Below are 14240 nucleotides of genomic sequence, written 5' to 3'. Positions count from 1 at the left end.
CATCTGCCGTCTCGCCAACTGACCCTCAGCAGCCTTCCCCCAGCCTTGCTGCAGCCACTGGGGTCCCATTGAGGAGGAGCTGCAGGGCGGGCAGGGGCCAGGCAAGGATGCGAAAGGCATCGCCCTCGCAGGGCAAAAAGTAGAAGGTCTGCACAAATGGTTTGTGGTTGTTGTAAGGCCGAGACTGGTGTCTTTTTTAGTTTTTGTAAGGCCGAGACTGTTAGTTTTGTGTTTTTGGAGGGGGCTTCTCCACATGAGGTTGTAATGTGGGAAGGGCAGAGGTTTGCAATAAATTAATGTTCTTAAATTGCACTGTGCATGTTTTTTTTGTCAAGTCCTGGTTGCCCTGCTCGGCTGAGGGCTTGTGGAGCGGCTACATTCATCTGCTGACATTGGCACAAGCCATTCCCTGAGAGGGGGGTCTAGAACCGACGTTCAATAAGCTGGCGACGGGCGGCCCTTGCACTTTCTGCCTCCCTCCTGTGCTGGTCCTCCTCCGGTCCTCCAATCTCTGGTGGCAGTGGCCGAGTCCTGCGGATAGCCAGGTTGTGCAGCATGCAGCAAACGACCATGAAATGGGAGACTCGCTCCGGCGAATATTGTAGGGCTCCACCGGAACGATCCAGACAGCGGAACCGTTGCTTCAGGACGCCGATTGTTTGCTCTATGATGTTCCTGGTCGCTTGATGGCTATCGTTGTATCCCTCTTCAGCAGGGGTGCTGGGCGCACGGAGCGGGGTCATCAGCCAGGTACACAAAGGATAGCCTTTGTCCCCGATAAGCCATCCTCGTGGGCGAGGCTGGGCCTGGAACATGTCTGCCACAGAAGTCTGGCGCAGGATGAAGGCATCGTGGCTGCTGCCTGGAAAGCGGGCATTGACAGCTAGGATGAGCTGCCTGTGGTCACACACACCAGCTGGACGTTGAGCGAATGGTAGCCCTTCCGGTTGCGGTAATCCTCGGAATTCTCCAGAGGTGCCCGCAAAGCCACATGCGTGCAGTCAATGGCGCCCTGCACCATGGGGAAGCCCGCGAATGCTGCAAAGCCCATTGCAGGCTGTTGCTGCTTGGCAAGGGTCATGGAGAAGGAGATGAACTGACGTCTCCTTTTGAAAAGGGCATTGGTCACCTGGCGGATGCAGCAATGCACGGCGAACTGGGAGATGTTGGAAATGTCCCCAGTAGCGGATTGGAAGGAGCCGGTGGCATAGAAGTTGAGAGCCACCGTCACCTTCACTGCCACCGACAGAGATGTCTTGCTCCTCAGCTGTGGCTGCAGATCACCGCCAAGCAGGTGGCAGATCTCTGTGACCACCTCCCTTCGGAATCGCAGCCTCTGAACACACTGCTCGTCAGACATGTTGAGATAGGAGAACTGCTGGCGGTATACCCTGGGTGGGTAAGGCCTCCTTTCCTGACGCCTGTTGCCCCCTCTCCGTCTAGCCAGGGCTGCCACTCTCTCACGGCGTCTGTGAGCCCTTTGGATGCAATGGAGAAAGCCAGCGCTTGCACCCATTGCAGCCCCCATAATATGTTAGCAAACAATGATATGTCAATGAAGGCAAAGACAAGTGGAAAGCTGTGGCCTGAAGCCACAAGTACCTGTCCGAGTGTTGAGCCAAAGCAGAAAGCTCTCTACCTTGGTCTCTCTGCAAAGATCCGTCTCTCAAGGAGTGCTGCGAAATGGCAGCCTTTTATAGTGCAGGAGGAGTGCCCTTTAATTTGCGCCCCCCGCATCGACTCAGCACCGTTCCACTCTACCAGTCGCTAGGGGCGCCAGGCGCACAATGGGGCGTCGCGACTGAATTTCCAGTTTGGGGCGCACAAAGGGCGTTGCACGAGGAAATGACGTCAGGATCTGCGCGCGCAGCTGAGCGCGCGCAAAGACTTTGCGCCACCGCTAAATCGTGAGTGAAGTTGGGGAGAGGCGCAGATCGCGCTGCGCCCGGCCGCTAGCCGCCTAGCGCCCGACATCTACTCCTCCTAAGGCGCTACCGGCTGGCGCAACCAACTGAATTTCTAGGCCATACTCTTCATAAATTATACACCATTCCACAGACAAGAGAGCAGATGACCTGATCTTGACCATTGCCAAACTGGTCTAACTCAAATCTGGCTGTATCCTAATTCCTCCCATTCTGGATACAGAATTTTGTTTAACTAAATTCGGGAGCTATTCTATTGAACTTAAAATAAACCTGGATGGCACTGCAACTTTTAAGGATCTTACAGAATTTTATTAAGTGGTACCACTGCACTCCCTTCATGTGCACTTCTCATATCTTTCACTCAGCTTTAAGTTGCATGACATTTGTGTTGGCCAATCTAAAATTTGTTTATTAAAAAATAATAATTTGTAAGCTCTAAGACTTGAAAAGGTGCTATAAGTTTTAACCGTGGCTAATTCTGCTAAACAAGTATTAATGGAATGCTAAGTATTTTTCAGTAGCTGGGTGTCTTTGTACAGCGGCTTTTTAAGTCAAAGACATTTACTTGAAGACTAATGTGGCAGTACACTAAAAACATGCTGGGTAACAACTGTTTGGTGAACTGTTTCCAAAACAGCAGCGTTGACTTGGACAACAGATAAATATTTTTCAATCAGATAAGCAGATAAAGTATTTTTAAACAAAAATATTTAGATAAATAAATTAAGTTTATTTGGCAATAGAACTCCTTTGATCTCAATTTCCTATGTCTTCAGCCTCCACCAATACTACAAGAACTGAATTCAGTGTCACCGTTGAAGGTCCATTCAGCTGTCATAGAGTCATAGAGTTTTACAGCACAGAAAGAGGCCCTTCGGCCCACCGTGTCTGCGCCGCCCATCCATCCCTGTCCAGTCTAATCCCATTTTCCAGCATTTGGTCCATAGCCTTGTATGCAATGGCATTTCAAGTGCTCATCCAAATGCTTCATGAATGTTGTGAGGGTTCCTGCCTCTACCACCCTTTTAGGCATTGAGTTCCACATTCCAACCACCCTCTGGGTGAAAAAGTTCCTCCTCAAATCCCCTCTAAATCTCCTGCCCCTTACCCTGAATCTATGCCCCCTTGTTATTGGCCCTCCTACTAAGGGGAAAAGTTCCTCTTTGTCTACCCTATCTATGCCCCTCATCATTTTGTACACCTCAATCAGGTCCCCCCTCAGCCTTCTTTGCTCCAAGGAAAACAACCCCAGCCTGTTTAGTCTTTCTACATAGCTGAGGCGCTCCATCCCAGGTAACATCCTGGTGAATCTTCTCTGCACCCTCTCCAAAGCAATCACATCCTTCCTATAGTGAGGCGACCAGAACTGCACACAGTACTCCAGCTGTGGCCTCACCAGCGTTTTGTACAGCTCCATCATAACCTCCCTGCTCTTATATTCTATGCCTCGGCTAATGAAGGCAAGTATCCCATATGCCTTTTTAACCACCTTATCTACCTGTTCCGCTGCCTTCAGGGATCTATGTACATGTACACCAAGGTCCCTCTGACCCTCTGTACTTCCTAGGGTCCTACCACTCTGTGTATTCCCTTGCCTTATTTGTCCGTCCAAAATGCATCACCTCACACTTTTCAGGGTTAAATTCCATTTGCCACTTTTCCGCCCATCTGACCAACCCGTTTATATCGTCCTGTAGCCCGAGGCTTTCCTCCTCGCAATTTACCACCCCACCAATTTTCGTGTCATCTGCGAACTTACTGATCATACCTTTTACATTCTCATCCAAATCATTTATGTAGATCACAAACAACAAGGGACCCAGCACCGATCCCTGAGGTACCCCACTGGACACAGGCTTCCAGTCACAAAAGCAACCTTCGACCATCACCCTCTGCCTCCTGCCACTCAGCCAGTTTAGGATCCAACGCGCCAAGGCACCCTGGATCCCGTGGGCTCTTACCTTCTTGACCAGTCTCCTATGCGGGACTTTGTCAAAAGCTTTACTGAAGTCCATGTAAACCACATCCACAGCATTTCCCTCATCCACACACCTAGTCACCCCCTCGAAAAATTCAATCAGATTTGTCAGACATGATTTACCCTTGACAAAGCCATGCTGACTATCCCCGATTAATCCTTGCCTCTCCAAGTGGAGACTAATTTTGTCCCTCAGAATTTTTTCCAATAATTTCCCTACCACAGATGTTAGGCTCACTGACCTGTAATTCCCTGGTTTATCCCTGCTACCCTTCTTGTATAATGGTACTACATTAGCTGTTCTCCAGTCCTCTGGTACATCCCCTGTGGCCAGAGAGGTTCTGAAAATTTGTGTCAGAGCCCCTGCAATCTCCTCCTTTGCCTCCCACAGCAGCCTGGGATACATCTCGTCCGGGCCTGGGGATTTATCCATTTTTTGGCCTGCTAAAACCGCTAGCATCTCCTCCCTCTCGATGCTAATATGTTCAAGTATGTCACAGTCCCCTTGCCCGATTTCTATGTCTGCATCGTCTTTCTCCATAGTGAACACAGATGCAAAAAATTCATTTAAAACCCCGCCTACATCATCTGGCTCTACACACAGATTGCCACTTTGGTCCCTAATGGGCCCTACCCTTTCCCTGGTTATCCTCTTGCCCTTAATATACTTATAAAACATCTTAGGATTTTGCTCGCCAGTGTTATCTCATGGCCCCTCCTCGCCCTCCTAATTTCTTTTTTAAGTATGCCCCTGCACTTTTTATACTCCTCTAGGGCTTCTTCCGTCTTTAGTAACTGCCAAAAGCCCCCCTTTTATTTCTAATGCATTTTTGTATATCCCTGGTCATCCAAGGTTCCCTTTGCTTGTTGGTCCCACCCTTGACCTTTACAGGAACATGTTGGCGTTGTACTCTCTCTATTTCCCTTCTGAAAGTCTCCCACTGCTTTGATGTGGATTTTCCTATAAGTAGCTGCTCCCAGTCCACTTTGGCCAGATCCTGCCTTATCATATTAAAATCGGCCTTCCCCCAATTTAGAACCCTTATTTCCGGGCCGTCTTTGTCTTTTTCCATGACCACCTTAAATCTCACCGAATTATGGTCACTGTCGCCAAAATGCTCTCCTACTGATACTTCCACCACTTGCCCGGCTACATTCCCCAGAATTAGGTCCAGTACCGCCCCCTCTCTTGTAGGACTTTCTACATGTTGGCTCAAAAAGTTCTCCTGGATGCACTTTAAGAATTCTGCACCCTCTAAGCCTTTCACACTCTGACTCTCCCAATTTATATTGGGGAAGTTGAAATCCCCCACTATTATTACCCTATTATTTTCGCACTTCTCTGAGATTTGCCTACATATCTGTTCCTCTATCTCCCCCTGACTGTTTGGGGGCCTATAGTACACTCCCAGCAAAGTGCTTGCCCCCTTTTTGTTTTTAAGTTCTACCCATATGGCCTCATTAGAGGAACCCGCTAATATATCATCCCTCCTTACAGCAGTAATTGACTCCTTAATTAATATTGCAACACCCCCTCCCCTTTTACACCCCCCTCTGTCTCGCCTGAAGATTCTATACCCCGGAATATTGAGCTGCCAGTCCTGACCCTCCCTCAACCATGTCTCCGTGATAGCAACCATATCGTACTCCCATGTGTTCAACAACAACTTCAGTTCATCCACCTTATTTGCAAGACTCCTTGCATTAAAATAAATGCCTTCCAGCCCTGCCATATTCCCTTTTTTCACATATTTGCTCTGCCTTCCCATCTGACTTGTTTTTTCCTCTGTATTTGGCTGTAAATCACCCCCTACTATAGCTCCACTCTGTACCCCATCCCCCTGCCAAGTTAGTTTAAACCCCCCCCCAGCAGTGCTAGCAAACCTCCCCGCAAGGATATTGGTTCCCCACTGGTTCAGGTGTAAACCGTCCGACTTGTACAAGTCCCACCTTTCCCAGAAGCAGACCCAGTGATCCAGGAAACTAAAGCCCTCCCCCCTGCACCATCCCTTTAGCCACGCATTCATCTGTTCTATCTTCCTATTCCTATACTCACTAGCACGTGGCACCGGGAGTAATCCAGAGATTACAATCTTTGAGGTCCTGCCTTGGAGGTCCTGCTCTTTAATCCTTCACCTAGCTCCCTAAATTCTTGCTGCAGGACCTCATCCCTCTTTTTTACCTATGTCGTTGGTACCAATGTGGACCACGACCTCTGGCTGTTCACCCTCCCCCTCCAGAATGCCCTGCAGCCGCTCAGTGATATCCTTGACCCTGGCACCAGGGAGGCAACAAACCATCCTGGATTCACGTCTACGGCCACAGAAACGCCTATCTGTTCCCCTACCCATATGGCCTCATTAGAGGAACCCGCTAATATATCATCCCTCCTTACAGCTGTGGATGATATACGAGTACTGAGACACCAAAAGAAGGTGCATGTGGAAAAATGTTATGGGTTACTTGTTTATGTCTGTCCCGACAAATAGATGAACGAGTAATTTTATCTTGTGCACATGGATAGGAGTCAACTGAAAGGAATTGCTTATGTTTTGACTGTTTTCTCTTCACTCAGCTGCTAATATAGTGGCATCATATAAATTCACAGCCTGTGCTACTAAACATGGATGACAGAGCGAGCCGCAGTTGCAGAGAAGTTCTCACATTAGGTTTAAAAATGTCAAAACAGAATAGCAGCCATGATTCACTTCTGCTTAGATAATGCTGCGATAGCTCTAGATTAACATCAGAAACTCATCTGCATTTCACCTAAATATATCTCTCGGGGATGGAATATCCTGTTGGTTTGATGCACTTACTCCAAGGATAGATAGCAAGAAATTTGTGCTTAATTCAGCATATTTGTAGCAACAGAAATGAATATTTATTTTAATCTGCTTGTATACTGTAATTAAAAAAAAAACTGTACATACTGTGGTTATTCTCCAGGCGAAGAATGATGATTCCTACCAGTAGATAATGTTTCTAACTTTCACTAATATTTCCTTACTCCACAACCTTACAATTCTTAAATGTTCATGCCTTATTATGGCCTCTTCCTGGTGTGGGGATCGTCAAGTGCAAATCCAAATGTGATCCTTTTGTACATCAACCCCAATCTAACCAGCAATGTATGGAAGCTGCCTACAGGCATTTTTTTTTTTTTTTTAAATAAATAAAAAGCTTTATTTTTCATTTGCTTGTTTTAAAAAATGAGAAAGTGTAAGCTCCAGAAACTTTAGTGGAGGGAGGCCATAATGAGGAATGGGCATTTAAGAACTGACAATGGAGGTATTAATGAACGTTTTGAACTACTGTACAATTGGAGTACAATGTTAAAAATCATAGCCATTCTAGAGAAAAAATATGGTGCGACTTACTTTATGTACAGAGAACTTCCTTTTGGAAAGAAAACACAGTATACAGGCAGGGACCAAAACGACCACCCATCTTCCTAGTATAGGCAAATATGAATTAAGCACATATTGCTTACTACCTGTCTTCCAGCAAGCATCAGCTGGCTTTCCATCCCCTTGCCCCAGAGGGGAGATGCAAAATTAGTGCATTTGCCATTAAGTTATAAACAAAGCATTTTAGTTAGTATGAACAGAATTGCTCTCAGTTTTGCATCAGAGAACATATCTAGTAATGTTACAAAATTTGTTGAGGACATCAAGTTTACTAATTTATTTATTTATTTATTAACACTGGTGCATTTGACGGGACAAGCTAAGGAATGGCAAATGGATCTTTACCATGGATAAACAGAAGGCAGTTCACACTGCTTTAGGAGATATGACATTTGTGTATCTAATCGATTCAATTAATAAAAGTAGAAAGGAAAAGAATTGTGGGATTAGCCCATTCACAAATTCCAGTCAATGTAAGGCTATTAGCAATAAGATAAAATAAGGACTAGGAACTATCACAAGGTTGCTGATTAACCATTTATAATCCACTAATAAAGGACATTTCTGGAACACTAGAGTAGATGTTCCTGTCTTGACACGGAGTGTGCAGTCATGTGCACTGCAAGCTTTGCATCGACACGAAATAGGAACAGTTTTTTGGGGTCAGCCATAACTATATGTTTGATGAGAGATCTTGGCTGGGATTAAAGGAGAGTTGCTTTCTTTCGGCATGAAGGTAGACGTCAAATTATTGTTTCCAATCGCTAAGGTGAGCTCACAAAGCAAGCTCCCAATAAAAATATTTGAATGATGCAAGTTAATTTACTGACCCACAGTAGGATGCAGGCCAGCACTTGGACATCATTTTGTGTGCTCTTCAAATTTCAACATCTGAACACTAAGGGCTGGATTTTACCAACCCCGAGGAGGCGGGACTGTTGGGAAAATGGGAAAAATTGGGAGCCGGCCCCAACCCACCTCTGAACCATCTTCCCGGGAGGTGGGTCCCGTTTATAGACTACAGCTCAGCATTCAACACTATCGTCCCCAACAAGCTGGCCACCAAACTCCAAACTCTCGGCCTGAACACTTCCCTCTGCAACTGGACCCTGGACTTCCTAACAAACAGACCCCAGTCTGTCAAATTAGGCAACCACACCTCCCCCCACCCCCCCCCCGACCCTGAACACGGGGGCCCCACAAGGATGTGTGCTGAGCCCCCTCCTCTACTCCCTCTTCACCCACGACTGTGTGGCTGTTAATGGTTCCAACACCATCATCAAGTTCGCAGATGACACCACGGTAGTAGGCCAGATCACCAACAACGATGAGTCAGCCTACAGGGAGGAGGTCCAGCATCTCGTGAAGTGGTGCGCTGACAACAACCTGGCCCTTAACACCAAGAAAACAAAGGAAATAATCGTGGACTTCAGGAAGTCCAAAGGCGGAAGTCGCACCCCCATCCACATCAATGGGGCGGAGGTGGAAAGGGTGGCCAGCTTTAAGTTCCTCGGAGTCCACATCACGGAAGACCTCTCCTGGTCCCTCAACACCTCCTCTCTGGTGAAGAAGGCCCAGCAGCGCCTATATTTCTTGAGGAGGCTGAAGGGATGTAATCTGTCACCCCCGATCCTCTCTAACTTCTACCGCTGCACTATAGAGAGCATCCTGACAAACTGTATCACGGTATGGTACGGCAGCTGTAGCTCCCATGACCGGAAAGCCCTGCAGCGGGTAGTCAAAACTGCCCAACGCATTACCGGCACCCGGCTACCGACCATAGAACATATATATCAGAAACGCTGCCTACGGAGGGCACGGTCCATCATCAAAGACCCTACCCACCCCAGCCACAGTCTGTTCACCCTCCTACCATCTGGAAGACGCTACAGATGCATTCGCACCCGTACGACCAGATTTAGGAACAGCTTCTTTCCCAGGGCTGTCATCCTACTGAACTCCACAAATAAACACTAAAGCCTGCACATCTGCCAATGCACTTTATTATGGTCATATTTATGCTAATATATATGTACAAATGTATGTTGAAATGTTTAAGTGTCCTAATCCAAATTGTACACTCTCGGGAGCCGCAAGCCTACGTTTCGTTGTACTGCACTTGTGCACTAACAATGACAATAAAAGTTGATTTCATTTGATTTGACTCGTGCAGGGACCCGACTCCGAGGCGGGAAGGGGATTAAAGCCAATTAACTGCCCGTTAACAGGCAGTTAAGAGGCTTGTCCCCATTTTACGCCTGCTGATGCGGGCTTCCCGATGTCGGGAAACCCCGCTAGGGTCAGCGAGGCGAGCAGTGGGTCTGCAGGGATGAGAGGGGTCGAAATATCAGCTGTAGAGGTCAGTGATGGGTGCAAGTGTGGACAGGTAAGTACGAGAGGTGAATGTAAAGTGTTGGAAAAAGTTTCCTTACCTTTGCTTCTTTCTGCAGGCTTCAACCTTTTTGAGGATCCGGAGGTGCCTCATCTCAATGGCAGAGAGGACAGAATGGCTGCTGCATTCTCAGATGCAGCAGCCTTCTGCTTTCTGCTGAGGAGAGAGGTCTTGGTGAGCCTGTGTGCAAGGGCTCACCTTAGAACAGAGACTGTCAGTGTTTGACAACTTCTCAAAGCGGTCAAATGCTGACAATTCATCTGTCAAAATTTGAGACAGATGAAGCGTCACGTCATCTGTCACCGGCTTTCCCTTAATTGGCCAGGGCTTAACAAGGCCAATCAAGGGAAAATAGCGTGGGTTGGTCAGATGTCACTGGGGGCGGGACTGAAACCCGGAAACCAGCAGTCCCGCCTCCAGCACATCTCCATTGAGAAAATCCAGCCCCAATTCTCTGCTAATAGGACACGGTGGCACACAACAGCAAGGAGCAAGCCAGCACAGGAGAAGGGCCCCAAAACCTTTAAGCTTGAAGAAGTCACTTTGCAAATTCTGGGGCTGATTGTATCTGCTGAAGCAACTTTGCATTGTCTGTCAAATTGTCAGGGTTTTGTTCTGCTCTTGGCTGTCGATGGGCTCCTCCTCCATCTCAGCTGGTTGGTTAAGTTGTACAGCATGCAGCAGACAGCTTGGAAACCCTTGTGGGCTCTATTGTAATACAGCTCCAATCTGTATAGGATCTGATATGCTGCTTCAAGATGTCTGCAGTATATATGCTCAATTTTCCTGTTGGTTGCATGTATGTTTGTGACTGTTGTAATGGTGTTGCAAACTGAAGTTCAAAAACCTTGGTCCCTTAGGAGTCACTCTTCCACTCTGTTTTCTCTTTCAAATAACCCAGTCACAGGATTATCTTAAAATAAAATTAAATTATAACCATTACCTGGGAAGCAGGCATTCACTTGCTGTGTTTCTGGGCACTAGCCATCAGCACATTGATCGAATAAAAGTCATTGTAGTTCATGAAGGCCACAACATTGTTGTAGGGGCCTAGATAGCCATATGGGCACCATTAATAATGCCCTAGACTTTGGGAAGTCCGGTGATGCAGAAAAATTGCAGTGCCCTCTCATTCTGATCAAGGTGCTTGCCAGAATAAACAGTAGTGACCCACTTGATGTACCTGTGGACTGTGAATCGAATTATGTCCCTTATGATGGCTTGGATAGAGTCGAGGCATCAAAGTTTATAGTGTTATGGTGGCCTTCACTGCCACTGGCAGTGCCATTCCTCTTGTGGAGGTGGTTGGCAGCAGGTCAAATTCCAGCAGATGATAATCCATCAATGCTTTCCGGATGAAGCGATCACTGTTGGACATTCCCAGGTAGATGTGGTTGGGTTTGAAGACATGACTGTGGGTTAACAGCAGGTGCAAATGTACCTCAGCAGCATCCCTCCTTTCATCCTCTTCCAACAAAAACAGAGAGGAAAACCCATAGGAATTCGCATCGTTTTTGACTGTAGCAAACAAAAATCCATACAAAATTCCTGTAATTGAAGCTTTAACAATTAATTTCCTCAAAGTCCTTAATGTGACTGGACATCATTGCTCATTTTATATGGTGAGCTGAGTGCACAACCAGAGGGCCATCCAATGATTTAACGCAGAGAGATTCAGGATTTGGTGACATTCATCTCTGCTTACTTTCCCAGTCCTCACTTGCCCATTCCATGCCCCAACAAATTATCATTTCTGATGAAAACAAGATATTTATAAATGCATAGCACCGACCCTATTGTATCCAATTATAAATGCCCAGTTTTCAAAAAGATGCATAGAGCAAGTAGGAAGAAATGGTTTCCTCTGGCAAGTGGGTCAATAACCAGAGGTCATAGATTTAAAATAACTGGCAAAAGAACTAGAGGGGAAATGAGGAGACACTCACCCCCCCCCCCCCCCCCCCCCCGCACAGAGGATTAGTAAGATCTGGAACGCACTACCTGAAAGGGTGGTGGAATCAGATTCCATAGGGCCTTTCATGTACTTGACGAGGACTAATTTGCAGGGTTGGGAGGAAAAGGCTGGGGTGTGGGATTAAATTGGACAGCTCTTTGACAGAGCCGGCACAGGCACGACAGACCAAATGATCTCCTGCTGTGCTGTAAGATTCTATGATTAGAGAGATTTAAACGTGGATAATTTCAAGACCTTGAATCTAAGTTATGAAGAAAAGAAATCACACAGAAGTAAATCTGACTGGAGAACAGAACAAAGGAAATCGCAGTCTTTAAAACATGAAAGGTGTGGATAAAGTAAATGTTAGCAAATGATGTAACTTAAATTGACTGCAGAACTGGTGGGCACTACAAAATTACCAAGCCATAAGCAAAACTTGAATAAAAGAAAACTGCCTCAGAAACTACAAGATGTACAAAAGACAGTTAATACAATATTGATTAGCTCCTTCAGGTCATCGGTACAGAGGAGATTTAGGAGGATGTTGCCAGGACTGGAGAATTTTAGCTTTGAGGAAAGGTTGGATAACCTGGGGTTGTTTTCTTTGGCAGGAGGAGGCTGAGGGGAGACTTAATTGAGATGTATAAAATTATGAGGGGCCTAGAAGAGTGAATAGGAAGGGCCTATATCCCCTTGCAGAGTGGTCAATAACCAGGGGGCATATCACAGAATCTACAGTGCAGATAGAGGCCATTTCGGCCCATCGAGCCTGCACCGACACATATCCCACCCTATCCCCATAACCCCACGTATTTAATCCCCTAACACTAAGGGTCAATTTATCATAGCCAAATCAACCTAACCCGCACATCTTTGGGTTTAAAGTAGAAGGACTAGAGGGGAGTTGAAGAGAATTTTTTTCACCCAGATGGTGGTGGGGGTCTGAAACTCACTGCCTGAAAGGGTGGCAGAGGCAGAAAGCCTCATTGCATTTAAAAAGTACTTGGCTGTGCACTTAACAGGACTACAGACCAAGAGCTGGACAGCTCTTTTTGGCCGGCAGGGACACAATGGGCCAAATGGCCTCCGTCTGTGCCGTAAATTTCAATGATTCTATGTCAACTAAGGCAGGCAGTGAGCCGTTACTTAGCAACAGGAAAAGAGTATCGCAATCTGTCAGAGGCTGGCTCATTAGCATGAAGGATAAGAGGACTGATGTGTGACATGCAAGAGTGAAAGTCAGAGGCATTAATAATAAAAAGGAAAATTAATCAATTTTCTCTGATGCAGGTTCAAAAAAATGATTTAGAAATAGTATAATGAAGTAGCATAATGCTGCACTAGACCAATCAAAATATTTCACATGTTTGTCTGCATCTCAACATGCTTTGAGGAACGGGGGTGTAAAGCTAGTCAGGACGGGAAGAGGGGGAGGGGATGCAAGCTAGACACGGAAGGAAGAGGTCAGGCCACTTACTATACAACTCCCAGCCACTGAAAGGACTCAAATGGAGGATTTGCTGAAACTGTGATCAATCATACATCCTGCATTACCTTGCCAGCACACACACACTGCAATTTGTTTAGCCATTAAATAGAATTACACTGAGTAGTGCAATTTATGCGAATGTGAAATTGAAAGTAACCGCAATTTAAATGCTATTTCAAATGAAAAATTGCGAGGTAGCAGTTTCTATTAATACAAAAAAATCTAAATTTCTGTGGAGAAAAAACAGGACCCCTCCCAAAAAAAAAATTGGAATACTGTCAATGCAGGTAGGATATCGCAATAATCCGAACACTGCAATTCACCTTCAAACTTGCATTAATAAAAAAAAAACCAGAATCTCTGTTGAACTGAATTTAAAATTAAACTGGGTATTTCTGACGGTTAAAAAATATTCGACAATGGATCAAAAAAGCAAGTTTTAGAAGGAAAATTCTAGAAGGCGAAGGGCATGGGGCAATGAGCAAGATGTGAAGCTTCAATGCCGCATCCAGCCAGTCAATCAGTCAGTACCTCCTCCCTAGGCCACGCGTGTCAGGGAGGAGGAGGAGGAGGAAGGTGGAAACTAGGCCTCAAAGCAACCGGCACCCTTAAAACACTGCCCCCGGCGCCAAAAAAAAAACCCTCACACGGACCGTCTCTCCCGGATACTCACGGGGTGCTTCTGTCGCTGTATTCGTTGGCGGCCGTCTCGATGCCGCCGCCTCTCGCCACGGCCACATAACAGCTCTGAAAACCGACATCAAAGCCGACCACTGACATCTCTGGGCTAAACGCAGACTGCGAACACCTCGATCGCTTATCTTTTAAAGTCTGAAAGGAAAGTCGCCCAAGTAACTCGCGTCCAATAAAGATGCCGTATTTTTTTTAGACACGAATCTACAGGGAGGCTGAGACTTTTTTTTTATATATATGTGAAGAGCAACGAACCGCCGCTCTTCCTTCTGTCTCTCACTCCGATAGATTCTCGTGCGCCGCCGGCCGGCTCCGGTATCGCGAGATTTGGCTCTATCCCGAACGAGAGGTCGTCTCGGCACTCGGCTCTTCGGGTTTTCTGCGCAGTTTGAG

General features: G+C 46.4%; 1 protein-coding gene across 1 annotated transcript in view; it reads right to left on the bottom strand.

Annotated features, from left to right (window-relative positions):
- The window catches only part of hspa4a (heat shock protein family A (Hsp70) member 4a), an 80250-nt gene extending 66128 nt beyond the window's left edge, over positions 1-14122 (bottom strand). The window contains exon 1 of the mRNA XM_085995741.1: positions 13828-14122. Coding sequence (XP_085851867.1) covers positions 13828-13934 — 107 coding nt within the window. The 5' untranslated portion in view covers positions 13935-14122. The remainder of the gene's footprint in view (positions 1-13827) is intronic.
- Between the last annotated feature and the right edge of the window lie 118 nt (positions 14123-14240).

Source organism: Somniosus microcephalus, chromosome 8 (assembly GCF_052327205.1).
Source record: "Somniosus microcephalus isolate GS21.2 chromosome 8, FLI_Smic_1.0, whole genome shotgun sequence".
Lineage (NCBI taxonomy): Eukaryota > Metazoa > Chordata > Chondrichthyes > Squaliformes > Somniosidae > Somniosus > Somniosus microcephalus.
Note: the sequence above shows the minus strand (reverse complement) of the source record. Positions and strands in the feature narration are given on the sequence as shown.